Raw genomic sequence first — 26,405 nt, 5'->3', positions numbered from 1 at the left:
GACAGTGTTACCAGAATCTGCTAGCTAACAGCAGAAGTAGATGGGCTCACCAGAGTTATAATTTACTTCCCAGCTTCTCAGCATCAGGTCCCCAAAGCTAGGCTGACATTTTGATTTGGGAGAGTCTATACATTACTCTGAATAACTCAAAGCAGTCGAACACATGGATCCCTAATCTTTTCTGTGTGGGTGCTGCAGGCCCTCTGTCTATCTGATATGACCATGATGTTATAATGGTGGTGGGCCAGACTTTACAATCCACAGGGGATTGATTTCAGGACTTTCTAGAGACAGAAAAAAAATTATGGATGCTCAACTCCTTGATATGAAACTGTGTGGTAATTGCAAATGTCATTTATGCACACACTTCTGAACACTCTAGATCACTTGTGAATCAGTTAAAATACTTTCGTTTTTTTTTTTTTTTTTTTTAATCACTTCTGCGACCGAACACTTGATAAGGAGAAACTTAAGGGAAGAAAGCTTTATCTCACCTCACTAGTTCATGGTGGGTTAAGGCTTGGCAGTGTCACCTGCTCCCTCCCCTGGCAGCCTGGCCTTGTCCTCAGAGCAGGAAGCAGTGGGCAGATCAACCAAACATATTTTAGATCATAAATGAAGCTATTATAATGAAATAATAAGGTAAGACACCAACTTGCAATACAGTGTGTATGTGTGTATACATTTTCTATTAATGCAATCTGAAACCATGGGCTCTAGTAAGGCTGTGACTTTAAACTGATAGTGAGTATAAATGTCATTTCAGGATGTCAGAAGCAATATCTGGGACAGTGAATCTGATATGAAAATAGCTCTCCTTCCTGGTGAGATACTCAAAGATACTTCCAGAACCACTGGTATTTGTTGCCTACATTCAAAAGTAAAAGAAAATGTCAAATTTCATAATTCATAATGGAAGAAAATACTGTTTCAGCAAAGGGTTAGTAAAAAAAAATAAAGATACAGTTTTTTTTTTATCCTTTTAAGTTCAGTGACCTCTTAAATCCAGGTCATAAAAGACCCTTGTCCTAGGCTAAGAAGCTTTATGGAATAACTGGGGGGGGGGGGAACCATTATGTTTACTCATTCAAAGAATACACAGACTGAAACAATAGACTCTCTCCCCTTTGGCATAGAAATCTACCAGCCTCTTACAGAAGTTGAGCAACAACAAATAGAAAGGAATTCTCAGTGTCCGGTGGCCAGTGGCCAGTGCTTTGGTTGAGAACCAACACTATGAATGGCATTTAAAGCAGACACTGCCCGATACAAGTCCTTCTCTGTCAGAGGAACACAGATGCAGTACTCTCTACAATCACTACACACCAACCCCCCATGACTGCAGCACACAACAAACCCACTAGCTTTTGAGAAAGGAGGCTGACGCTCTGAATAAATAAGAGCGTCTTTCTACGAATCCAAATCAACAGTCTCCCAGTGACTGGAGAACAAGGCCCACTTGTAAACCAGAAATGAATGGCAAGAACAGAAGGCGAAAATTTAGCTTAAGTTTTTGGCAGAAGGTTTCTGTGGATCGGGGCTGTAATGTGGACTCTTCTGAGGAGTAGAGCCGTCTAATGCTGTGATGCCTCTGAGCACTTGCTGGGGGTTCAGCAGCAGAGCTGTGCTCTTTGGTTTCTAGCTGGAAAGCTAACTGGTAAATTGGCTACGATTTAGCAATGTCCTTGTGGGTCAGAGGAAATTTGTCCACACACAAGCTGCCTGAAGCTCCTGCAAGATGGAGGCCAAAGAAGAGTCAATAGGAACCAAAGACAACATAGTTTCTATATTCAAGTTATTTGCTATTCTTTGCCCCAAGAAGAATCTGGCCTTTGTATGGGATTTTCTTGACAAAGACACAACACAGTAGAAAAGGGGTGTTTTGTGACTTTGGATTACAGACCTTAAAAAGACAGTAAACTCATTATTCTCAATTGGACAGGCCTGCCGCCGTGTTGTGAAGAGTTCCAGGCTAGCATACTACCTAGGAGGCCTTGGAGAGAAAGAGCTCTGGATAGGGACCCATGCTGGCTATTCCAGCTTTAACCAAGATGCAGATGGTTACAGATGTGTGTGTGTGTGTGTGTGTGTGTGTGTGTGTGTGACCTTAACCTACCCTGTCTGAATCAACCAAGTCCAATCTCTCCACATGCTTTTGAGAAATAACAAACAATAAACTATGACCTATGACACCAAGTTCTGGAAGTATTTGTTATTACACACACACACACACACACACACACACACACAGAGAGAGAGAGAGAGAGAGAGAGAGAGAGAGAGAGAGAGAGAGATTAGAAAAACATTTACTGACAAATCTTAGCCAATTCTTTTCCCCCAAAATACTAGAGCTCCTAACTTGTAATCTATGAATTGAAATCGAAGGTCCAACCCATATTTCCTTGCTCTTGAGTTAATTTTTTAATAGCATTCAGAAGAGGAGGGTTCATTATCATGACTTTAATACATACATAGCATTGTACCTTGCTCTTTTGAATGCCCTGGCCTACTATATGGTAGAGAGAAGACAAAATGTGTACCGAGAGATTGGACAGTTTGTAGATTATACAAAACAAGAAAGACAGTTTCCTGTGTGGTCTTACCCAACCCACCAGCTCCAACTGTCTTAGCCTTCGGGCAAAGAACAGCCATGGGCATTATCTAGGGGCAGCCAGGCTAAGTATGGTCAGACTCTTGTCAAGGGATGCAGCTAGGGGAAGTCTTCATCTGGCAGTGTTCCACCTCTGAGCCTTTCTCAAGATGATGGTCACCATGACCTGCCCACATCTCATGGCTGAAGGGCTGGGATGTTTTGACCTATGAGAAACATCCTGATGAAAGTCTTCTCCCAGAGCTCCCTTTTGGCCCACCTTGCCTGCATCTTATTTGATCTTCCATCTTTCCAACATTACTTTCCCCCTCCTACTACCATTGGTCCCTAGTATGTGATCCTTGAAGTCCTTAACATCTGCTTTTGGAGACTCCGATTGGAGCTTCCTTGAATTCTTATTTCCTGCCACAGATTTCATTGACAAACAAACAAAAAGTTCCCGTGTGTGATGGTTTGTATGTGCTCAACCCATGGAGTGCTACTATTAGAAGTTGTGGCCTTGTTGGAGTAGGTGTGTCGATGTGGGTGTGGTCTTTAAGATTCTCGTTTTAGCTGTCTGGAACTCATTATTTTGCTATCAGTCTTCAGACGAAGATGTAGAACTCTCAGCTCCTCCTGGACCATGCATGCCTGGATGCTGCCATGTTCCTGACTTGATGATAATGGACTGAACCTCTGAACCTGTAAGCCAGCCCCAATTAAATGTTGTCCTTATAAGATTTGCCTTGGTCATGGTGTCTGTTCACAGCAGTAAAACCCTAACTAAGACACCAGGTCTAGAGACATAGAACCCGGGAGTCAGGCAGGACACACCTCTCCACAGAAGGCAACAGAGTTGGGGATGGGTAGGAATGAAGATATTTTTAGAACAAGTGCTATAACAAAGCCAAGGCACATTCTGAGTACTAACCTATATCTGGTGATATGGATATAGGTATATTTGTTCTGAATATTTGTCTTTAGTCTGTGTTTTTAAAGAACTCATCTTCTCTCACCAAGTTGAATATCAAGGCTGCGTGGATTGCTCTTTGCCTCCTTTTACACTGTCAATACTCCAAGGACTTGCTGAAGACCTTTCTGGGGTCAGCTGTCCATAACAGTCTCCCACAATATTTAGAATTGTAAAGCCAAAACAAAAAAAATCAATCATTGTCAACAGGGAAATACAGGTATGGGTTTCGGTGTTTTCTGGGTGACTTTCCTTAGAATCTTCCGGATCCTCAGATGACTTACCTTTTCATTTAGAGGCCTTTGGTGACCACCCTCACTTTATTGATTGATTGATTGATTGGTTGATTGATTGGTTGGTTGCTTGCTTGCTTGACTGATTGACTGATTGATTGATTGATGTATAGCCACAAAAATAAATCTAAAATTTAAGTTAGTTTCAAAACAGAGCAGTTGAAGATCTGAGGGGGTTTTACTGTCTGTCTGCACATTCAGCCCTCTCCCTCCTTCCTCCTCCTCCTAAGAGGTACTCTTGCCTTTAGGGAACAAAGTCTTGTACATGGTCTGGATGTACTGTTAAGTACTATGGGCATCACCACTATATGGGCACCCCATGGGCAAGCATTCAGCCTTGGGTCTGCTCACCAGAGTATTCCATCCTACTCTGCTTCACTGTCCTCATGACACTAAGTACTTTCTGTGGTGTAGTGGAAAGATCTAGATGTACTACCTAATATCATATACTGTGATGGGTTTTTAAAGCCTTGAACAAGTTTTTCAGGTGAAGCTTCCAGTTCCTCCTTGATAATTGAGTAAATATGTCAACATATATTACAGAGTAGCACCAGGGATTCCATAAACCCAACAATAAAGATGCACCTGGCAGGCCATGGCTCAAGATCGAGCCAATACAGGAGCATTGTCAACAACCCTTAGCATCTCCCATTACATCCCTACATAATAACTGTCCAGCTGGGATTCAGCCAATGCTTTAGTTAAGACAGTCAAGTCTCCAGTCTCCAGTGTCTCCCCAGGGTGCCACTATGATTCAACTTTCCATTATCAGGCATGGGGTAATAAAGCTTGGGGTCAGAAGCCAGGGCTCTTGGAATCCTGTTTCAGCAATGACAAGAAATGGGACTAAGAAGTGAGAAGGAGGTAGTGGTGGTTTGAATGGGAGTGCCCCTCATGTATTAGAGCACTTGCTGCTCAGTTGGTGGCACTATTTGAGAAGGTTTGGGTGGTGCAGTCTTGCTGGAGAAAGTGATTACTGGAAATAATAGGCTTTGAAATTAAAAGCCGTGTGCCCTTCCCACTTCTCTCTTCATCCTTCTCCCTCTTCCCCTCCTCCCGCTCTCCCGCTTCCACTCCCTCTCCTCCCTCTCCCTCTCCTTCACCTCCTTTTACCCCTCCCACTCTCTCTGCTTCCTACTCACATTTGAAGGTATGAGTTCTCTGCTACTTGCTCCCCCACCACACCAGCTGCTTGCTGCTGTGCCTCCCTCCCAGGATGAACTTTTACCATACAGGAACCATAAGCCCAAATTAACTCTATAAGACACCTTACTTGTGGTGTTTTATCCAGCAGTTGAAAAGCAATGAACATAGAGACTACTTATACTTAGCTTCTGGTATGTGGTGTCCTCACCTAGACAGTGAGATATATATTCAAGTTGTAAGATGCTACCTAGTTGAAATAACTCATCCCATGAGTCCTAAATAAATATAGATTGATCCTGATACAGAAAATATATAATACAATACTTATTACTAGCTGAAATCAAGTAAATTAGATTTATTAATTATGCAAAACTTAAGTTAGCAGCATTCTCACTCAGTAATTTCTACTGAAGAATGAAAATAGACAGGCAATTTAAGCTTTTAGTTCAATGTTCACACGGGCAATAGTGTCAATAAATATTTTCAGTAAACATTCAAAAATGGATATGATTAAACTGTTTCCTTCAAAAACATTTAGCTTAGTGAAGTTTAAAATAGAAACATATTAGTCAAACAGTTCATTAATGTGCCTAGAAACCTAATAAGAATTTTGTCAATGAGTCAAAATAACCTTGGGATAAAAATTCTTGGAACCTAGTACAGACTCAGGAAACTGAGACAGGAGGATCACTTAAGACCAGCCTCAGCAGTGTAGTGAGAGCTTGTCTCAAAATAAAAGTAAAAAAATGGAGCTGAGGACATAGCCCAAAGTTAGAATACTTGCCTGGCACAGGAAAGACTCCACCTCTGAGCAAAGACCAGTGGACCATCCATGAGCTGGCAGCTTGACCTCCTTTCTTACCTCCAGTCCTTCATCCCCAACAACCACCATGCAGCCCCAAGGCACTGAGCAGGAGTTGGGAGGTGGTCCTCTCAGCATGCTTATATCATATATGCAGGATGCAGGTTCCCTGCTGAGAGGCAACTCCTTTCCATAGCTAGCATATGTGGACCTCCTGCTTCTTTTGCAAACCAGCTCAGTACCTTTTTGCCTTTCAGTGTGTCTTGCATTTACAGAAAGAGTCAGATGGCTTACTGTGATAGCAGCCATGGTGTTCTGGGTGGTGAGTGGCCAATTCCTCTTCCGACCTCTGTGACACACACCATCCTGAAAATCAATCTGGCTTTCTAAGTTGGAAGATTTGTGCAAGATGTAAAAAGGACATGTGTGCAGTCTCCGAGAATGTAGCAGTTAGCAAGACTGAAGGAGGACATGCCTGAGGCTATCTCTGTGGGCCTCTGAGATTTACATCTTTAGGATTAACATGGTGGGTCTGGATGGTACCATCCATCTGCCCTTTATAGCTCAGAGTACAATCTGCCTCCATAACCCAAATGTTAATATCTAGCTTCTAATAACCTTATGGGCTGTCTTTGAATAAGAAGTACTTTCTTAGATCATGAATTTCACCCTTTATGATCCTCATTTTGCTATATGTATTATTGTAAGCAACCCACATAAGGACAATAAAAGTAGAGAGAACAACACTCTCTGTGAATTGTGTCAAGGGTTCCTGGCAGGAAGACAGAAGGGACATCTGGGAAGTTCACGATCAAGGCACTGACTCATTTCACCCCTGGAGAAACTACTCTCCCACCTTGCAGACAGTGGCCATCTCCCCATGCCATGAATCATATTTCTCTGGTATCTCCCCTTCTAAGGGCAGGAGTGACATTAAATAAAGGCCCTACCTTTATGCATTCCTTTGACCTTAGGTGCTATCTCCACAAGGCATTTACATGAAGTAGGGTTATAGGAATTGGGTATGTGTGCTTGTACACATGTGTACACAAAATGCAATTCATAGCAAGCAGGCTATGTGAAATTGTAAAAACGTGAACAACTGGGTTAACCAACATCTTTAAAATAGAAGTTTAAGAAAAATGTATAGCAAGCCAGAAGAAAGGCCAGTAGAAAAAAAACTTGAAGCATAAAGAAGAATGTGGCATAATTTCTGGTTTGTTTTTTGCTGTTTGTTGGTTTTTGTTTTGTTTTGTTTTGTTTTGCATGTGTGTGGGAGGGGTGGTTTTGGGCAATCTTATGGTAATTATTTTTCTTTCTTTCCAGTATAAGGATAAAACCCAGCGCCTTAATTGGGTGAACACCAAAACCCTAAACACAACCTTAGGGGAAGGTGGGGAAGAGAGAACAGAACAAGACTAGCCCATGAAGGAGCAGAAGCTGAGAATTATATAAATATGACCAAAAAATACACCAGCTCAGAATTTTAGTTTCCAAAAGCTAAAGAAACCAAGGCAGGATGTAAACTCAGTGTCCTAGTTTCTGCTGCCAAGATAAGGAGCATGTTCAGAAGCAGCATGGAGAGGGAGGGTTTACTTCAGCTTAGCTTACAAGTCCTGCTAACAGTGGATCACTGAGAGAAGTCAGCACAGGAACCTAGACAGGAACCTGGAGGCAGGAACCACAAGAAGTGCTGCTTGCATCCCATGGCTTCCTGCTTTGCTTTCTTATTCACCCTAGGACCACATGTCTAGAGGTGGCACCACCCATAGTGGGCTGGACACTCTCACATGAGTCCTTAACCAAACACATATAAATAAACAAATACCTGGGCCTTACACACTTGCCTACAGCTATGGCTGATGAGGGCCTTTTCTCAGTTGCCATTGCCTCTTACCGATGCTTGTATCAAGTCAGAATAAAACAAGACAAGACCTACTCAATGGGGGCAGCAGCAGCAGCAGGGATGCTCATCTCCATGTCTTATAGGTAAGAGCAGTAGAATTGCTGCAAAACAGCACACACAAGAACAAAATGAAACATGAATCAGCTTCAAAGCAAGATTAAAAGAGCTGATACCTGACATGCTATCACAAGGGTACAGGAGAAGACAGAAGCCACAGCCTTCCAGAGCTCACAGGAAACAATCAGATCCCATTGCTTGAGACATGACCTTCCCAATGGAAGGAGGCAGAAAGGCACGTACCGGCAAAAATGGAGAGCATGTTGTCAATGTACTTTTTAAAAATAAAGACTAAAGAATCTTTTGAAGGGACAAGAAATACACATGAGAATGAGATTTGCTGACAGGTTAAATGTGTAGTGAATTTTCAGTGAGTACCAGTTGGATCAAATGCTGTAAGCAATGCCTGTTTAAAGGAGACATAGAAGTGCTTTGTTTTTAATAGCAAAACAAACAAACAAACAAAACTTGGGAAATGAGCAAAGCTGAAATTATTCTGAGGTTTTCACATTTATCTGAAAAATAGTACAATTCTAACTTATATTAGCATTAAGTAAGCCTAAAATTTATACTGGGCTAGTACTTTTACAAAATAATTTCAAAAGAATGATAACTCATAAATGTATTGATAGAAATAACAAAATGACATAAAACTCCATGGAGTTTTAAAACTAAAGGTAACAGAAATATAGAACCAAGGAACAAATAGAAACTAGAACAAGACAGTAGATTTTTTTTCAAAAAGTCAGCAATTACATTAAATGCTAATGTGCAACTCTAAAGTAATGTCAGGACCCCCCCACACACACACAAAAATAGACCCCACTATACTGAATTAAAAACTATATCTTAAATACGGTGCTATAAAATGACAAGAAAGGAAACACTGATTTTAAAAAAAGTATCCCATGTTTTCAAAAGAAAGTTGGCATAGTTACACCACCATTAATCACAGCACCTTGGGATGAGAAGCATTGCTACAAACAGCATAGTTGATAGGAAAGGAAGACTTAGTGCCAGGGCTGTGCAACAAGGAGGCTAAGGCTGCAGGCAGCAAACGGCAAAAACGAAGAACAAGCTTCGCATGTAGCAGCAGATTTGAAGAGATCTCTCTTCTAAACTGTAGGGAAGGAGAGGTAGAGAGAGGGAGGGAGAGAGGGAGGGAGGGAGACAGAGAGAGAGGGAAAGAAGGAGGGAGCAACAGAGACAGACAGAGACAGAAGAGAGTAGAGAGGGACAGAGGAGAAAGAAACAGAGACAGAGAGAGGAGAAAGGATGGGGGAGGGGAGAGAGGAGAGGGAGGGGAGGGAGGGCAGGGAGGGAGGAAAGGGAGGGGAGAGAGGGGAAGGAGGGGAGGGAGGGGAGGGGGGAAGAATTGTTGTACCCAGCTATAAAGTTTGTGAACCACAATGACCATTGGGGTAAGATACACCTGCGGGTGTGAGAGTAGATTTTCTTTGGCCAAGCAGCAGCCATCTAATTGAACTGAAAGCCGGCTCAACAGGAGAAAATTTATGCCTGTTTTTATAAACCTAGCCAACCAAGCACCATAGCTGGCAAGGTCATAGAACTCAGAGAAGAACATTCTCTGCCAGTTCTCTAAACTAATATAATTACCAAGCATGTTCTAAATAGCTTACCTTCTATCCACAGAGAAGTGTATCTCTGACCCCTCATCAAAGAAGCTTCTTTTGTAGCAGATAGAGACATTCCCCCTAATCGATAATTGATCAAATGTGGAGAATAACAGATTGAGGGATGCCCAGTGACAGCACAACCCCTATACCTAGAGTTTACTGAACATTGTAACAGAGGTTATGGAAAGAATGTAAGAGCCAGATGACCAGGATATCCGCTTCCAGATAGTGTCTTCTAGATAAGACAAAGAGTTACATCCATAAAATTAACAATATGGCCATCTAAAGAAGACTCACACAATGACAGCACCAGTTGACATCCTAGCATAGATGGAGGAAATCTCACAAGGCCCTAATCCCAGTTAAGAGCTATAGCCAATTAGTGGCTAACAAGAAAGACTGAGTCAACCTCTTCCGGAGATGAGCCGTCCACATCAGTCTCACATAATCAGCCTTAAATACAAATACTTATGAGCAACACTGAATGGACTCAGCAAGTTAAATTTATCTATTTGCATGTGTGTATATGTGCGCCTATGACAATAATTTGAAGAAGAGGTCATGAACTTGAGAGGGAGTAGAGGGCACAGGAATTATGGGGGAAGGCTTTGTGAAAGTGATTTTTGAATTCTCATAATAGTAAGTGTAAAAAATGTTTTTAACAGACCCTGATTGACATAAAAAGCATCACAGCCAACAAACAACTGAAGAATGTGATTGCTTTAAAAGTATACAGAAAATGTTTGCCAAAACAACCACCTTGAGGTGCAGAAAGTCAATTTTAAATGGTTGACACCATAAAGGATATGTGGGTTTTTTAACCACAAGGCTATGATAGAGTAATCCCCCTTCTCCTTATAGTAAAATGCAAGAAAGAAAGAGTCAAAATGTTTGAAAATTAAACAATCCACGTTAAAACAGACCACTGGTGGAGTTGGAGAGATGGCTCAGTGGTTAAGAGCACTGACTTCTCTTCCAGAACTCCTGAGTTCAATTCCCACCAACCACATGGTGGTTCACAACCATCTGTATGCCCTCTTCTGGTGTGTCTGAAGACAGCAACAGTCTACTCATATAAATAAAATAAATAAAACTTAAAAGCAAACCAAAACAAACAAACAAAAAACAGCCCACTGGCCGAAGGAGATAAAACACAATCGAAATTGTAAATACTTTAAATCAATGAAACTATAATGAATCTTTGTATAGACTTAATACCAAGCTTAACATATGTATAACATACACTGAGCACACATATAAACTACAAGCTAAAGCTTCATCTTCTAAGCCTCTGTCTTAAAGAATTTTAAACGATAGCAAATGACCCACAATAAAAACAAGACATGATAAAAGCATAAATAATAAAACAAGACACAAAGCTACAATGGAAAAATTGACAAAGGCAATGTTACTTGAAATCAGTAATAACTTCATTTTGCCTCAGTTAAAAGAGAAATAAATTACCAATATCACTTCAGATCTTTAAGAGGAATTACATGAAAGTTGCAGGAGTTCATGAATTCTAAATTTTAGGTGAAATTGTGTAGTTTGTGACAAAACCTCAAGCCTATAATAACATTTTCTAAGAAACAGGAAAAGGTCATTAATCCTGTGCTAAACTAGATAAATGATTTGAAGACTTAAGGAAACCTTCATGCCCAGATGGCCTTACCTGTACAATTCCCTACCACTGACAGCTCTTACTGGACACTGGGGTGGGAGATGCTGACCAAGGCATGTTACAAAATCCACAAAAAACTGTTTTCAAAACTCGAAAAAAGACAATTCTAGGAATAATACTTAAGCCCTGAGTGGAAGTCAGTCTGCAGGGTCAGCTAGCAAGAGATCTTATCCTAGTTCTTCCTCCATATGGCTTATAAAAATATGTTCACATATGGTGGGAGGAGGTTGCACTGGATTTTCTTCAAATAACCGGTCAAGTTCTCTTTGATTCTGAAACAGGATAGGTTTTTCTCATTAATGTTTCTCCCCTTTGAACTTTTCCAGCATCTCATTACGTCTTCGGTGATGCCTAGACTTCTGTCTGTGATGACATCAGTGATCTTAACTTTGATAATGGTGCCATATCTTCTCTTTTGAAGACAGGGCTATAGAACACACATACTTACAGCTTGTCTGTTTTTTACTTTGCTTACAGACAGCCATAGCTCAGTGGCCTTTGTGCTTTGTGTTTACATTTATCAACCCACTCCCATGACCTGTGTGCCCCAACTGTTTGCATACCTGATGGAAATTATCCACACGCCGCACATAACCTGCTACTTCATTATCAGATTTGAAGATCTTCCAGACCTTTCTCTGTGCCCTTTTGTATTCTTCTGATCCCTTCCAGTCCATGGTCAACAAGGAGCGTTCTGTCAGGGCAGCTGCCACAATGATGTCCAGCTGGCCATTGTAGATGAGAACCTGAAATGAAACCCAACCCTCAGCAAAGATGGGATTCAGAAGGAAAACCAAGGGGCAGATTCAGAGATGGAGGTTGAATCAGACGTAGGTCCCTAGAGGGTACCCTACAGATCTGAAGCCCACTTGCTACCAGATCACCACACACACCAACAACCTGAAACTCCAGTCCTGTCTCAGCCTGTACATCCTTCCAAAGTTAACTTATCATAGTTAATAGACATCTGTGTATCAAAGATAAGCAAAGAGGTTTTCCTGGACTTTGTACAACATCGATCACTCCAGTCTCCAATTTGTTCTGCATGTAGACCTCTGGTTGAGTTCTCAAATTGGATTTCACTGTGTATGCTATCTCTGCCTTCATAATGCAACCTTCTTAAAAGGTTTAAGCAAAACTTAAATGCTCTCTCTCTCTCTCTCTCTCTCTCTCTCTCTCTCTCTCTCTCTGTGTGTGTGTGTGTGTGTGTGTGTGTGCATAAACAACTCACTTGACTCTCTAGAAGGTTACATTTTAATGGAACCAAGAGATGCTACACTTTGAATTCCTCCCGTGTTAGGTTTGAAGCAACTACAGCTTCTTGAAACAGAAAGATAGATGCAAACTCTCAAGTCCACCGGCTCCACGCCACTTTTAAGGTCCCTTTGCTTTAAGATGATTTCCATCCATTCAAAGGAAGCCCTTCGTTTCCAGAACAAATCTTTCCCTCCCACATAAATGAATACCATAGAGAACGTTGAGACAGCTTGCTTTCTCCCACACAACTCAGAATGTACATAGAAAGGACTTAGAAATATGGATACTTTCTGTTCCTGGTAACCCCATTTTGCACTCCACCAAAAGAAAGAAAACTAAAATTCACACAGCTATGCTTGTGGACTCTCCTTATAGCCAAGAACTTAGCAAAGGCCAACAGCCTGTAAGTAGTAAGTAAATACGGTGAGTAGCTAAATGGCTTAGGACGTTCTCTGGGATGTTGTGAAGTCATGTAAGTGAGGTGGAATATGCTTATTAGAGATTTGAAATGTGAATGCTGAAGGTCAGACATAAGCCATATTACAGTCACCTCTCGCTCTCTCTATACAAACACACACGTGTGAAATGAAACGTTTGGAAAATAACGTGGTTCCTTAATTCACACGGTGAAGACCTGAGCCACTTCCTCCTTAACATTCTATGCTTCTGACATATTTTTCATGGTACTAACATCCTCATAACTATGAAGCGCCGCCGTTTCACCCAATGGAGAGGTTTTCCTGGATTCTATGCAGACCCTGTTCTACTCTCAGGCTCTGCTTTGGCTTGAAAGGAGACCATGAACAAACACATGTTCGGCTTTCACATGTTTCCAGCTCTGCGTGACACAGGCTTCCTTAAAAGGCTTTAATGCAATTAAAAAGCCCAGGACTTTGACACACCCCCAAGCCTCAGACAGAGGTGGGATAGGATTCCGGCTAAGATGAAAGAGTCCTGGGCCTCCACCGCAGGAGCACTCAGCCTTTCATGTTGTCTATCCCCTCTCCTACATGGGGACCCAAAGGGAAAAGTCCTCCATAGATTTAAGGCCATTTCTTTTAAAGATTCGACTCAACTGAGCAATAAAATATTTGCCATTGTTTATACAAAACACCGCCTCAAAGGCTCCAACTACTTGTGGCCTGTGTGCAAAGCCTCCGAAAATATGGAAACAATTACACGTGATGGGTACCAGCGAACGAAGCTCAAATTCCTCACCGTTCTCAGAAGGCCTGATTGTGGATGATTAACAAAGATAATCATGCACAAAGTAAGTCTCCTTCCAGAGTTCAGTGAAAAGAAAAAAAATAAATAAATTAGCGATTTGCCAGGTTGTCCATTCATCTGGGCTGTTCATGGCCATGCTGGGTGGGAACCAGCATCTTTGCTCAGGCACTGAGAGCAATTTTTCTTTAAATATCATCACTGTATCTTTTTAATTATTATTTTATTTTACATATATGAGTACACTTGTGCTGTCTTCAGACACACCAGAAGAGATCATCAGATCCCATTACAGATGGTTGTGAGCCACCATGTGGTTGCTGGGAATTGAACTCAGGACCTCTGGAAGAGCAGTCAGTGCTCTTAACCGCTGAGCCATCTCTCCAGCCCCCATCACTGTGTCTTACAGTCCAATGTAAGACTTTGGTTCTTGTTGATCACTTGTTTCCTTTTTTCATTCTTAAGGGGCAATAACAAAAGTCACAGCTTACAGGCTCATCTGCTCAGTATTGCAGGATGTGTTTGCTGATCTAAACTGAGACTCAGCCACCCCTGAGTTGCTTTCCTTATCATTCCAAACTCTTCACAAACTAGAACACCAAAATTCTGGAACAAGGCAGCAAGGATCCAAGATGCATAATCCTGAGTGTGTGGAGTGATGTAGACGGTTCACTTTGGAGAGCAGGCAGTGAATATCTCCTTTTCAAAGCAGGGCAAACATTTTTTAATTCCTAAAAGGCACACAAATCAAATGCAGTAAAAGAGAAATCAAATAATGGTTGTGACCCTCTTGGTTGCCAGCTTGGCCAGAGTAAGAGAAGTCTAAATACTTTTGCTACAGCATGATTCTGCATGTGTCTATGAGGCAGTTTCCAGACACAACTGGGGTGTAGATTAATGAACTTACTGGGTGTCTTAGTTAGGGTTTTACTGATGTGAGCAGACACCATGACCAAGGCAACTCTTACAAGGAGAACATTTAATTGGGGCTGGCTTTCAGGTTCCAGAGATTTAGTCCATTATCATCAAGGTAGGAACATGGCAGCATCCAGGCAGACATGGTGCAGGAGGAGCTGAGAGTTCTACATCTTCATCTGAAGGCTGCTAGGAGAAGACTGGATCTCTCAGACAGCTAGGGTGTAGGTCTTATTGCCCACACCCAAAGTGACACACCTATTTCAACAGGGCCACACCTTCTAAAAGTGCCATTCACTAGGCCGAGCATATAGAAACCATCACAATGAGGAAACACCTTCCCTAAACATTGAATGGTACTCTCCAATATATGGGGGGGAGGGTAGATCCAAATGGAAGAAAATGTCAGGAATAGCCGAAGCCTCTGAGCTGCATGCGCCATCTCCTGCAGATGCAGTCGGTTGTAGTTGCCAGTGCTCACAGACACCAGACTCAGATTCCAGGTTTTTAATGCACATTCACACCTGTCACTCCCTGGAGTTGGGGTGCATGTCTTCTTGGTTTTGATCAGGCAACCTCTGGCCTAAATGAGTAGGTCAGAGAGCCCAGGATTTAGCAACAGTGAGTGGAGCAGACCAGATCCACGTAGTCAGGAAGTCATGAGCACATCTATTCACATCCAGAGAGACTCGGAAGAGGGCTGTACCAGGCACCATACGCCGGTAGAGAGTGAAAGATGTACACATGCCCCGGCTGTTTCCACACTGGTCAGTAGTGATCTAACTCTCTCTGTCCTGTGCCTTTCAGGGGTGATAGCAGGGGGTCCCACAATCTTTCCCACTGGGTGTATGAGTAATTAAAGCAAGAAATTCTAGAGACAAGGAGAAGAGAGAGAGACGTGAGGTTTTAGCTGCATGCCCTTGTCCGTAGTACATCAAATTAAGCAAGGAGCAAGGAAAGACAGGTGGAGCTGTTTTTCAGAGATGAACTAGAAAACACCCTGAACACCCCAGATCCCACACTCCTGCCTGTCAGCTGGGAGGCAGACAAAGGGCGATGCCATTCTTGCAGCATCTCCTTTGCTCTGTGGAGGGCTGGCTGGTTAGCTCAGTAGAACTTGTTGTTATGTGCTCACACACACAAAAAAATGCTTATTGAATGAAAAATATCAATCAAAAACTGCAGTCTACTTGTTTATAATGTATAATTGTTATGTGTTTTTATTTTTTAAAACATGTGCATGTGTTCAACCCGAGAGAGAAAATGAGGAAATGTCATGGCAGTTCAAAGAGCCAAAGGATGTTCGACTTGTTTGGTCATGATCGGTGTCTGAGTCTTTTAGGCCACATGGTTATAGTACTGTCCTAATGAAAACCTTCATATCAGGCAGGGACATTTGGAGCAAGCCAGGCGCTCCAGTTTGACAAAGGGAAAAGAACGGGCAACCCTCCAATACTACCATCCCTAGTTTTTCATAGCTACTAGGTAAAACAACTTCATTTTGGTTCGTAGCTCAATCAGAAAACCTCAGTCCAAAACTGAAGTGCTCACGATCAAGGGGTCAAGTGATAATGGTGGTAACTGTCTCTCCATCTTTGATAAATGGTGGAGGGTGGGACAGTGGGTGACTCAGCTAGTAAAGCGGCTTGCCCCCAAGGTTGACTTGACTGACTTTCACCCCCAGGAACCTACACATGGAAGGAGAGAAATTACTTCATTTTACCCCCTCTTATTACATCCATGTGTCCTGTGACACAGTCACCCATGTGTACGCAGATGCACGCATGAATATATACATTGAAGAAGCGCAAACACGGCACAGCAAAAGTGTTTTAACCTGTATTCTGTGCATTCCTCTAAACATGGCCTTATTTTAATCCACATTCCTGAGGCAGGGGCTATCGGCAATATAGCCCCTGTGTTGTTAGGGAAGCCATGAGTTTATGAGGTACTGGATACCAAACCCCCAGATTCTTGTCTACAGCACATTCAGAAAGCAGAGTCCCTCTGCACAAAAAAGCACTGATCCCCATGACTAAGTGATCAGTGTCACCAAAAGCCCCTGGAGATGGGTGGATGAATGTGAAACCCAGCTCTTGCTCCATCATCAACTTGGGGCAATTTGTCTTCCTCGACTGAGGGTAGCTTTCCTTGGTTTTTATTATAATTCTGTTTTTCCTATGTATTCATTATAAAAATCCCAGGTTTCATTGTGACATTTCTGTACAAGTATATTGTGTATTCTGTTCATTTTTACCCCCACATCACTCTCTTATCCATCCCTTTCCTTCCTACTTCTCCCTATTTACACACACACACACACACACACACACACACACACACCTATACTGTACATATGAAAGAAAACATCTGATATTTATTTTCTGAGCATAATTTCTTATACTATGGTCTTTCATTCCACCTTCCTGCAAATGCAAAATGGTGTTCTCCTTTGTGGCTCAATAAAACTACACTGAGTATGTATCTTGCTTTCTCTGCAGGTGTTGATGGATATCTAGGCAGAGTCACTAACTGCACTGTTGTGGACAGTGCTTCAATACACATGGATGTACACGTGCCTCTGGGGAATTCGCACTTTGGATTCCTCTGGTTCTATACCAGGTGTGGTACAGCTGTGCCACATGGTACTTCTTTTTTTAGTTTTTTGGGTCACCTCCATAATGACTTCAATAATGGATGTGCCCACTTACATTCCCCCCCGAAAACAGCATAGAAAGTTTCATTACCAAGACTACTTCATCCTTGCTCTCCAGCATTTGTTCTCAATCTTATTTTTACAGTGATCATTCTCATTGGGGGAAGATGGAATCTCCACTTAGAATTTTGTTTGTGATTGTGGTATGTGTGTGTGTGTGTGTGTGTGTGTGTGTGAGAGAGAGAGAGAGAGAGAGAGAGAGAGAGAGAGAGAGAGACAGAGAGAGAGAGACAGAGAGAGACTAATATCTGTGTGTGTAGGTACACACATACATGTGAGGGAAGAGAACAACCCTGAAAATTATACTTCAGAGACTGTCTATTTTGTTTGTTATTTTTGTTTTTGTTTTTATTAAGACAAGGCCTCTCAGTGGCCAAGTAGAGAGGTTAGGTGGCCAGAAATTCCCAGAAATTTTTTTCTCTCTACAGTCCCAGTGCTGGGATTGCAAATGTCTACCTTTCTATAGATAGTTTTGATCTATGCTGTTCTGAGGACTACAGATACTGAACATTGTGTATAGATTTTTTGGACATGTGACTACTGTTGGACATTATCTGTTACGTTCTTTTCACTGGACAATGACTGGATTAATTTTTAATGTTTAATTTGGAGTTCTTTGTGTAGCATAGATATGGATCCCCTGTGCGATATAATATGGCTGACAATGACTGTCTCCCATTCTGTGCCTTTATTGCAATGCTTCCCTGGGATGTGCAGAGGTTTTTCAATTTTATATGTCCACTGGCCCTTTCTATTACTTCCCGTGCTAGTGAAGTCTGTTTTTGAAAGTCTTTGCCTGTGTCTACATCCTAAAGCATTTTCCAATGTTTTCGCATAAGTAGTTTCAAAGTCCATGTCTGTGATCCTCCTGGGGTTTCTGTGCAATGCCATGATCTGCTTGAGATCCATGCTGTGCCTGCCCCACTCCCTCCTCCCATGAAATCTACAGATGCTTCCGGGGTAGAAAGTTCACTCCTCAAAATTTCTGTGCCATGTTATGTGGGGTCATCTGCTGTTTTTGTCTAGTCAAGTCCACTGGAATTTCTACTGTACACACTGGACACAGCCCCTCAGAGACTGTCACTCATTGTCTCATTTTCTGCAGGAAGTACTGGTATATGAATTAGGATGAGCGGCCCAAAGCTCTTCACTTACAACTTGGCTGATGGGCAAAAGGAAATGGGGGAACCCTGGACAAACTCTCTACCCTCTTTGGTTCCTTTCTTTTCTCAGTCCTTCATGAATTCTGAGAACTTTGTAGCCCATTAATATCTTTCAATCAATAATCCCACTCCTAAAATCTACACCACTGGACCAGTGCCATTCATGCCTGAATGCTGAGGCCAGGCGCACCAAGATGTGAATGTGTGGATGCTAACCTCACAGAGATGCTGTGTGCTTTTCAATAGATGTGAGAATTGATGAGATTATTCACTCAGAGCTCCCAGCAGGAAGCCTGGTATGCAGAAATTCAGAGAGTTTCGTCCCCCTCCTTATCCAGTGTGCTGATTACCTTACAATGATTTGGAAGAACCCATGAAGCACTTTTGAAGTAAACCTTCATGATCCCTGATGGATTTTAGACAAAACTCATTTAAGATGAAACGTACACACAGATCCTCGTCAGGAGGCTGAGCAGCCAGGATAAATCTTTGCACACATGCATTCCAAATGACCTTCCAAAACTTATTCATGCACATTGCTCATAACACCTTTTGCCTTGAAAAGTTGTAGCCATAAATTATTAAATTATTACTACTCTAGATGTACATAAAAGTCTGAAATTCAATATCACAAGGAATTTCCCCACACTGAATACTATGCAACTGTGGTCAATGTGAAGAAAAGAAGTCTGCCTTTAAAAACATCAGAACCCAGTTTCGTTCTGTCTTGGGAAGGTGCTAAGCATCTTATAGAACTCCAGGAAGGCCCCCATTATTGATCCCATTTTAGATGCAAGAAGGCTAAAGCTCAGGTCTGCCGAAGCCCAGACCATGTTTCTAACAACCTTCTTTCACAGCGTACCTCTATAAAAGGTTTACATATACAAAAGTTAAATTCACAGTAATATAATCCTTCTGAATAAGGCATGTCTGCCTGTAGCTAAGACCACAGAACCTGCCTATGTTTGTACACTAGCTCTGTGCTAAATAGCACATATACCTCAACTAAGCTACTAGGCTTATCCACCAACATTTCCACACCCACAAAACAGGGATAAAGGCACAAAGGAATGGAGAGGATCCAGCATCCTAAGCATGGTAAAAAAGAAAATCTCAGTAATAATCTCATCACGGCTACCTTTGAAGCAAAATACACAGCAGCTCAATATTTTCCAAATGAAATGTGCAGCTAAGGCCACAGAATTGGAATCTGACACAGTTACGCTCAACAGACCACAATATGACAGCCAACAGAAGAGGCTTGTGAAGCCCATATGGAATGTGCAGACAGAGGACTTGAACTCCGGCCCTGACCTTTAGCAACCAGGCTTGTGCTCAATGAGTGATCTTTGTTATGTTCCTTCTCAGCCTAGATTCTCCCAGAGCAGTAGAATATCTATAGCTCAGGGTTGGGGAACAAGGGGAGTCATGTCATCCATAAAAGCTTCCTGTAATCTGAAGAGCAGGGTTCTACCTGTGCCATTGTTACTCCTTATCAAGTGCAAGGGCAAACTCTTAAGTATGGGATTCCACCACAGTACAAAGGCCTGTATTGGGTGCCCGAGGCCTGCATTCATCAGCATGATGCACGGCAGAGCACAAAGATGGGGTACATGTCTATCACATCATAGCCAACCAGCAGGCAGAGAGCGAGGCCAGAATAATAAGCCGCCTTCAAAGACCCACCCTACTGACTTATTTCTGCCAGCCAGGCCCCACTTCCTACAGGTTCCACAACCTTCAAAATAGTGCCACCAGAGACAGAGAAAGAGCATGAACTCGTTGTGAGGGACATTTCAGATTCAAGGCCCTGACAAATTCTAACTCAACGTAGTACACATAGGAGGAGCCTTTGGATGTGATAGGTCATGAAGTTGGACCCCTTAGCAATGGAAGGTCCCCAGGAGAGCTCTTTTCTTTTTCTTTAACATGTGACAATACCAGAAAGGAGCAAGTTAAATTCCAAAGAGGACCCTGGCTACAGCCAGTCACACAGGGATACAATCTAAGATGTGTAGCCTCCAAAACTACAAGAAAAAAAAATCCTATTGTTCTCAGATTTCACAATCTACCAAATAAGCTGTAGGAGTCCAAAGCACAACAGGGAAACCTGACCAACCTGCATTCTTCCTACCCCTCAGCCACAGCTAGCTTCCCCACAGACATGGCTCCATCCTTCCCTAGCGTCCTTACGCACGGGCCTTAGGGCAGTGGTCTCTTACAGTCCGCCTCAGTGCTGGTCCTGTTATTTTTAAGAAAAGGAACAAATATATTTGTCTGTATTCATGTCTCTGTGAAAAAAAAAAAATCAATAGGTCTCAATCCAACTCGGCTCGTTTATTTCCTCCCTTTCCTGGACCCGCAGGCAGTTGGGGATCCAGCTGGATAGAGGGGAAGTGTCCTTTTGTTTGAGATGGACCTGAGAGCATTCCCACTTAGCTATGTGATGTGGTGTTTGTTTGATTGTTCAATCAGCACAGGCTTGTCCAGCAGGCAAATATTTGTACAGGCAGCTGAAGAGCCAAGCGCCTGGGGACAGAAAGGGGTGACCCCTGTCCTGACGCAGCTGACTTTCCTAAACTTTACTCAACAATGGACAATCAGAAGAGGAGAGGCAAGCTTGCTCTTCCATATTTGATGTTTTCCTCGGAAGAGTGGCCAACACCAGTCAGTTTCGCTCTGGGCTTTTCTGAAAGGCTACTCATTTTAATAACTGACACCATAAACATTTCAGATTCTCAAAGTACATACATCAGCTGCTCACTCAGGGAGGAAGCTGCTTTCTCCTCTAAGGGGTAGAATCAGAGGAGAGTGGTTTCGTTGGATCTAAGTCTTAAGGTTATAGTCAGATACCCTGCAGGAGCACACCACATCCCCAGAGCAGCACCCCACAGAGCCATCCAGAGAGTGGATGCTCTCTCAGCCTACACTTTGCTTCAAACTAATTAGGGAGTGCATCAAGGCAACCAAGGTATAAAGAGAGATGTATGGTCTTAACATAGTCTGTATATCTGAGAAGGGGCCTGACTCAGAACTGTATACAAAGGTTCATTTTGGCTTGTTTTCATTGCCACAAATGTAAAAGAGTAAGAGAAAATAGATGAGATGAAGCCCACTTACAGACCTAAACCTTACCAACAGACAATCCAAAGTTCTCTCCTTCTGTTCTGACTGCCTGTCCCCCTCAGTAGGAAAATTACAGAAATGTTGCTGGAGGCAGCGTGGGTCCCTTGGTACACTAGAAAAGCAAATTGGGCTTTTGTGTGAAGGGTAGGTTTTTGTTGTTGCATTTTTTGATGAAAGATTTATGCTTGCCTTTTGGCCCACTCACAATACATCGTAATGCTTTGCAGACAAACTTATGCTCTTTTCCCAATGATCTAGTGACCTTAATCTCTAACATTTTGTGGTTTCCTGTTTGGGGAAATGATTGAACAGAAGCCTAAGCTATTCCAGGCTGCACTGCATTCCCAGTAGGCCTCTATCTGTCTTACTTTTGAAAGTCCTCCTGTTCACTTATCAAAAAAAAAAAAAAAAAACTCTTTTAAAAGAAACTTTCTCTACAGATGCTAAATCATTGAAACCCCTCCAATGCTGTTCTCCAGGATTCTTTCTTTGGCTGCTTTTCTTATCATTCTTCTATTGCAGTCTCCAAGGGAGCTGGCAATTCTTTCTGCTTGAAGCAATTAGCAGGGCCCACTGGTGCCTTGCCTCTGAACAGAGAGAATTAATTGCACTAATATCCAGCCCAACAAAAGGTGATTCCCAAAGGTTTCTCAAACACCAAGAAGCAAAAGAAAAACTTGAATTCAACTAAGGAGTCCAACACTTAAGAACTGTTCTGGCTGAAGGCAGAGTTAGTACATTTTCTTGGACAAAGACTTGGCTCTAATGGTCAGGGTTCACAATGTTGGCCCTTCGCCTTCCTCAGTTTTGCAGGGACAGGGAGGTGTATCACACCAAAAGTCTGTGTCCCCAAGGTTACCAGAAATAGACTAATGCAGAACAGTAATGTGATTGTTGAAAGAAACAGTAGTCAAATCTGCAACCAGGTCATTCTTAAGATGAAAGATTTTGCTCCTAAGTTTAGGCAAAGGGGAAGACAAGGAGGTGGGGAAAGTGAACTGGTACTAACTGGGACTAAAGCTGAGAAAAACTACTCTCTTTCCTGCCGTTCTGCCACTGGCTGGTTTTGCCAAGAAGAATGAAGAAAAGTGAAAGTGGACAACAGGCCCAAGGGTGTCCAGTGGTTATACAAACAGTGCCCCTCAGCCAAAAAGTGATTGCCACTGCTCACAAGCATGTGCTAAATCACGGAGCTGCTAGTAGAGGGGAGCAAAGCAAAACTGGGAACCCATTCAGAAAGCCATTGTTCCAACACAGGGGTCTTAACCAACTATTTGGAACAGCACAATGCACAAGATATTCAATAATGACCTGGTGTTGTGTTGTTCTGCTAAACATGAATATGAATGTCCTAGTGGTCCATTCTAGGGGACATTTTCTCTCCTTGTTGACCACTTATCTCTCAAGAATGTCCACTGACCATTATTGATAAATGCATTCAAATGAGCAGAACACGGCCCTAAGAGTAAGCCTCTCCGCTCTCACACAAATCTTCCCCCAAAGGAGTGCCTTCCTTCTTACCAGAGGGTAGCCTCAAGGTCACGTTCAAAGGCTAATGCCAAGGGATACAATATGCTTGCCAATGTCATTACCCTTCTAAAAGGGGGCCAAGGAGCCAATTTCTTTTCACATCATGAAATGTATTTAATTAACATATATATACATTTGCACACAAACTAGCCAACTAGAAACAAGCCTGCTCCCACCCCAAATGCTCAAATTTCTAGGTAGTTAAATTTGTAGTACCAATCTGTGCTGTTAATAGAGTAGTTAGTGCTGGAAATGTGGCCAGTCCAAGCTCTGTAAGTCCAACACATACAGAACATGTTATACAAAGTAACCAAAGTAAAATACCTCAAGGATTTATTAGAATTTGCTGCAAACCCAATGTAAGATTTTATGTGTGTATATGTGAATGTGTGTGTATACACATTAACATTTTATAATTATACAGTTAGTTAGGGTCAGTATATTATCAAAATTGATTTCATTGCTACTCACAGTTTTAATGAAAACATAAATGATGTATATGCCTTGTGCTCACTTTCAGTTTTGCAGCACTAGTGTGCCTTGTGTGAAACTTATTCTGTCAAGAACTGAGTCCTCTGCCATAGCTGCCAAGTGACAGAAGTGGCTTTCAAGGTCAGCCACTGTTGGCTGCAATCTGCAGTGTCATCAAGCCAGAGTAAAGCATCTAGAGACACGGCACTGTAGGTGTGCAGCAGATACTTTAAACGATGTTTGTCAATGTGGACTGCATGAACTGCACATTCAAATAGACACATGCACACACTCATATATACACACACACATACACACTCACATACATACTCTCACACACACACTCACATACACACACAAATACATACACTCACACTCACACACATACACACTCACAAAAACACACTCACATACACACACATATACATGCACACTCACATACACACACTCTCACACATACTTACATATACACATTCACACACTCACATACACACTCACACACACTCACATACACACACACACACTGCACCCTATAGACTCCACCTGATCCTCTGCCATTACCACTATTCTCAGATTCAAAAGTAATAATGTTGCTTGCTAGACATGGCGAGGCTTCACAGGGACGGCTCGAGGAACAAACCCACAGTGCAGCTTGGGGAAGGGAGGCCCGTGTCCAAGGTCAAGTTACCCCAGGTGCCAGAGGACAGCAGCTAAGGGAGAAATCCTAAGCGGCCTGCAAAGGGCATCAATAGGAGCACTGAAGCCCTCAAACATAGTGGGGGGAATGGGAGGGGGTTTATTCAGTGTTCAGTGAGCAGAGCATTCACAGGGTGCAGACCACCATGGACTCTGGCTGACACACTGGCACTCTGTTCTCCCCTAACCATCTTTCTTGCCTTTCAGTTTGAGAGGGTGTAAGCGGAGATTGCTTTGTCCTCCTTTACAAGGGGACTGAGCTTGAGAGCAAGTAAGCATTCCCCCAAAGAGCCAGGGGAGCCACTTCCAGGAGTCCAGTTCCCATCTGGGGAGATCAGTCCCTAGAGCCCACCCAGAAGGGAAGCACACTAACTTCACAAAAGAAAGTGAATAGCTGGCTTTTCCTTATCAAAGGGACAGTTTTTATCTCCACCGGAAAACCCGGTATCAGCTGGGTACAAGAGCCTCGCTCCTTCTCCCTCAAAGGCACTATTCATCCAAGTCACCCCATTAGTTTGCAATTAGGTTGGGGTGGCTCACTTTCTTCTAAAAGTCCAGCTCCCTCATTTGGAGAATAAAGCGTTGCTTTCCCCATTCTTTCTAGAAAATGTCAGCCAGGCTAAAAAGATGGCATGAATCACTGTGACGAATACAGAAACTGTCTGGAGGCTGCGGAGACAACTGAGCGTCAGATTGATAAGAGGCCACTGGAGGATAGAGCAGGAAAATCAGGCCAGGAAGGCCAGGGGCTCATCCCTAGGGTTCAGCTTTCATTCAGTCACATGCCATATAGGAACCCTGCCCTCAGTTGCCCTGACTGGTCTCCTGTGACAAGTCTTGTTTGCGGTAACAATAGCGCCAACAGTTAATAACAGATCAACCCACAGCAAGGGTAAGGTTGTAAAACTCCCACAGTATAGGGTGGGCAAATCTTTCAACAAAATCCTCCCAGCGAGAGCCCTGTAGGTTACTATTGTGGCTTCTTCCTTGGGCAGTGGGAAGTTTGGGGAGCCTGTTTGCTCTCCCCATCTATAGAGCAGAGTCAGCTGCCACTGAATTAAGTTATGGTTTCTCCGAAGAAGGAATAGCAGGACTGAGTCACACTGAATGAAAAATAGCTTGCATAATCATGTAGGTGATGATGATGGTGATGATGGTGGAGGTGGTGGTGGTGGCAAAGGAGTTGGTGGTAATGGTGATGGTGCTGGAGGAGAGAGTGGTGATGGTGATGGTGATGGTGGAGGAGAAGGTGGTGATGGTGATGGTGGTGATGGTGGAGGAGAGGGTGGTGATGGTGGAGGAGAGGATGGTGATGGTGATGGTGCTGGAGGAGAGAGTGGTGATGGTGATGGTGGAGGAGAGGGTAGTGATGGTAGAGGAGAGGGTGGTGATGGTGATGGTGATGGTGATGGTGGTGATGGTGATGGTGAAGGAGAGGGTGGTGATGGTGATGGTGGTGCTGGTGGAGGAGAGGGTGGTGATGGTGGAGGAGAGGGTGGTGATGGTGGAGGAGAGGGTGGTGATGGTGGAGGAGAGGATGGTGATGGTGGAAGAGAGGGTGGTGATGGTGATGGTGGTGATGGTGGAGGAGAGGGTGGTGATGGTGGAGGAGAGGGTGGTGATGGTGATGGTGGTAGAAAGTGGGGATGATGGTGGAGGTGATGGTGGATGAGGAGGAGGGGTTGTCAGGGTAGTAGAGGAGGAGAAAGAGGAAGAAGAGGAGGAAGAAATGGTGGTGGTGATGGTGGTAGGGGAGGAGGGGATGGTGGAGGTGGTGGAGGTAGTGGAGGTGGTGGTAAAGAAGATTGTAAATGGAGAATGCAAACAAAACACAGGTATTAGCTTTGCATCCTGACTCTAGACTGACAAGTGACTGTTTAACATACAGACCCTCTAGGACCCCAGTCTTAACACTGAATATAAGTAAAGACGATTTTGTCTTTTTAATTCTAAATGACATTTTATGGTCTCCGTCCCCAGCCCACGGGGTGGTTTTAGACGTTTCTTTGAGAGCCACTGAGTTCCGTGGACTGGTCCAGTCCTTCTGAACATCCCGTCATCATCCGTGCAGTCTCTGCCCGTCCCCACACCATCCCTGCAAAGCCGCCTGGCAACTCTTCGAAGCAGTTGTCTTTCACAGACCCTTGTTTTAAACCAGAGCCTCTCAGCCAAACAGCTCTCTGGCTCCACAGAACAAATTCTGTCATTTATTATCTTTCTTTCCA

General features: G+C 43.0%; 1 protein-coding gene across 2 annotated transcripts in view; it reads right to left on the bottom strand.

The window, feature by feature from the left end:
• CPVL (carboxypeptidase vitellogenic like) overlaps positions 1-26,405 on the bottom strand; it is a gene marked incomplete at both ends in the record, with an annotated part of 98,236 nt that overhangs the window by 10,625 nt on the left and 61,206 nt on the right. For both annotated transcript variants that reach the window (XM_080931855.1, XM_080931856.1), the window contains one exon: positions 11,646-11,828. In XM_080931855.1, the coding sequence (XP_080787981.1) occupies positions 11,646-11,828 (183 nt within the window). The remainder of the gene's footprint in view (positions 1-11,645; positions 11,829-26,405) is intronic.

The sequence above is a fragment of the Micromys minutus genome, assembly GCF_963924665.1.
Source record: "Micromys minutus genome assembly, chromosome: 18".
Classification (NCBI taxonomy): domain Eukaryota; kingdom Metazoa; phylum Chordata; class Mammalia; order Rodentia; family Muridae; genus Micromys; species Micromys minutus.
This window is presented reverse-complemented; position numbering and strand designations above follow the sequence as displayed.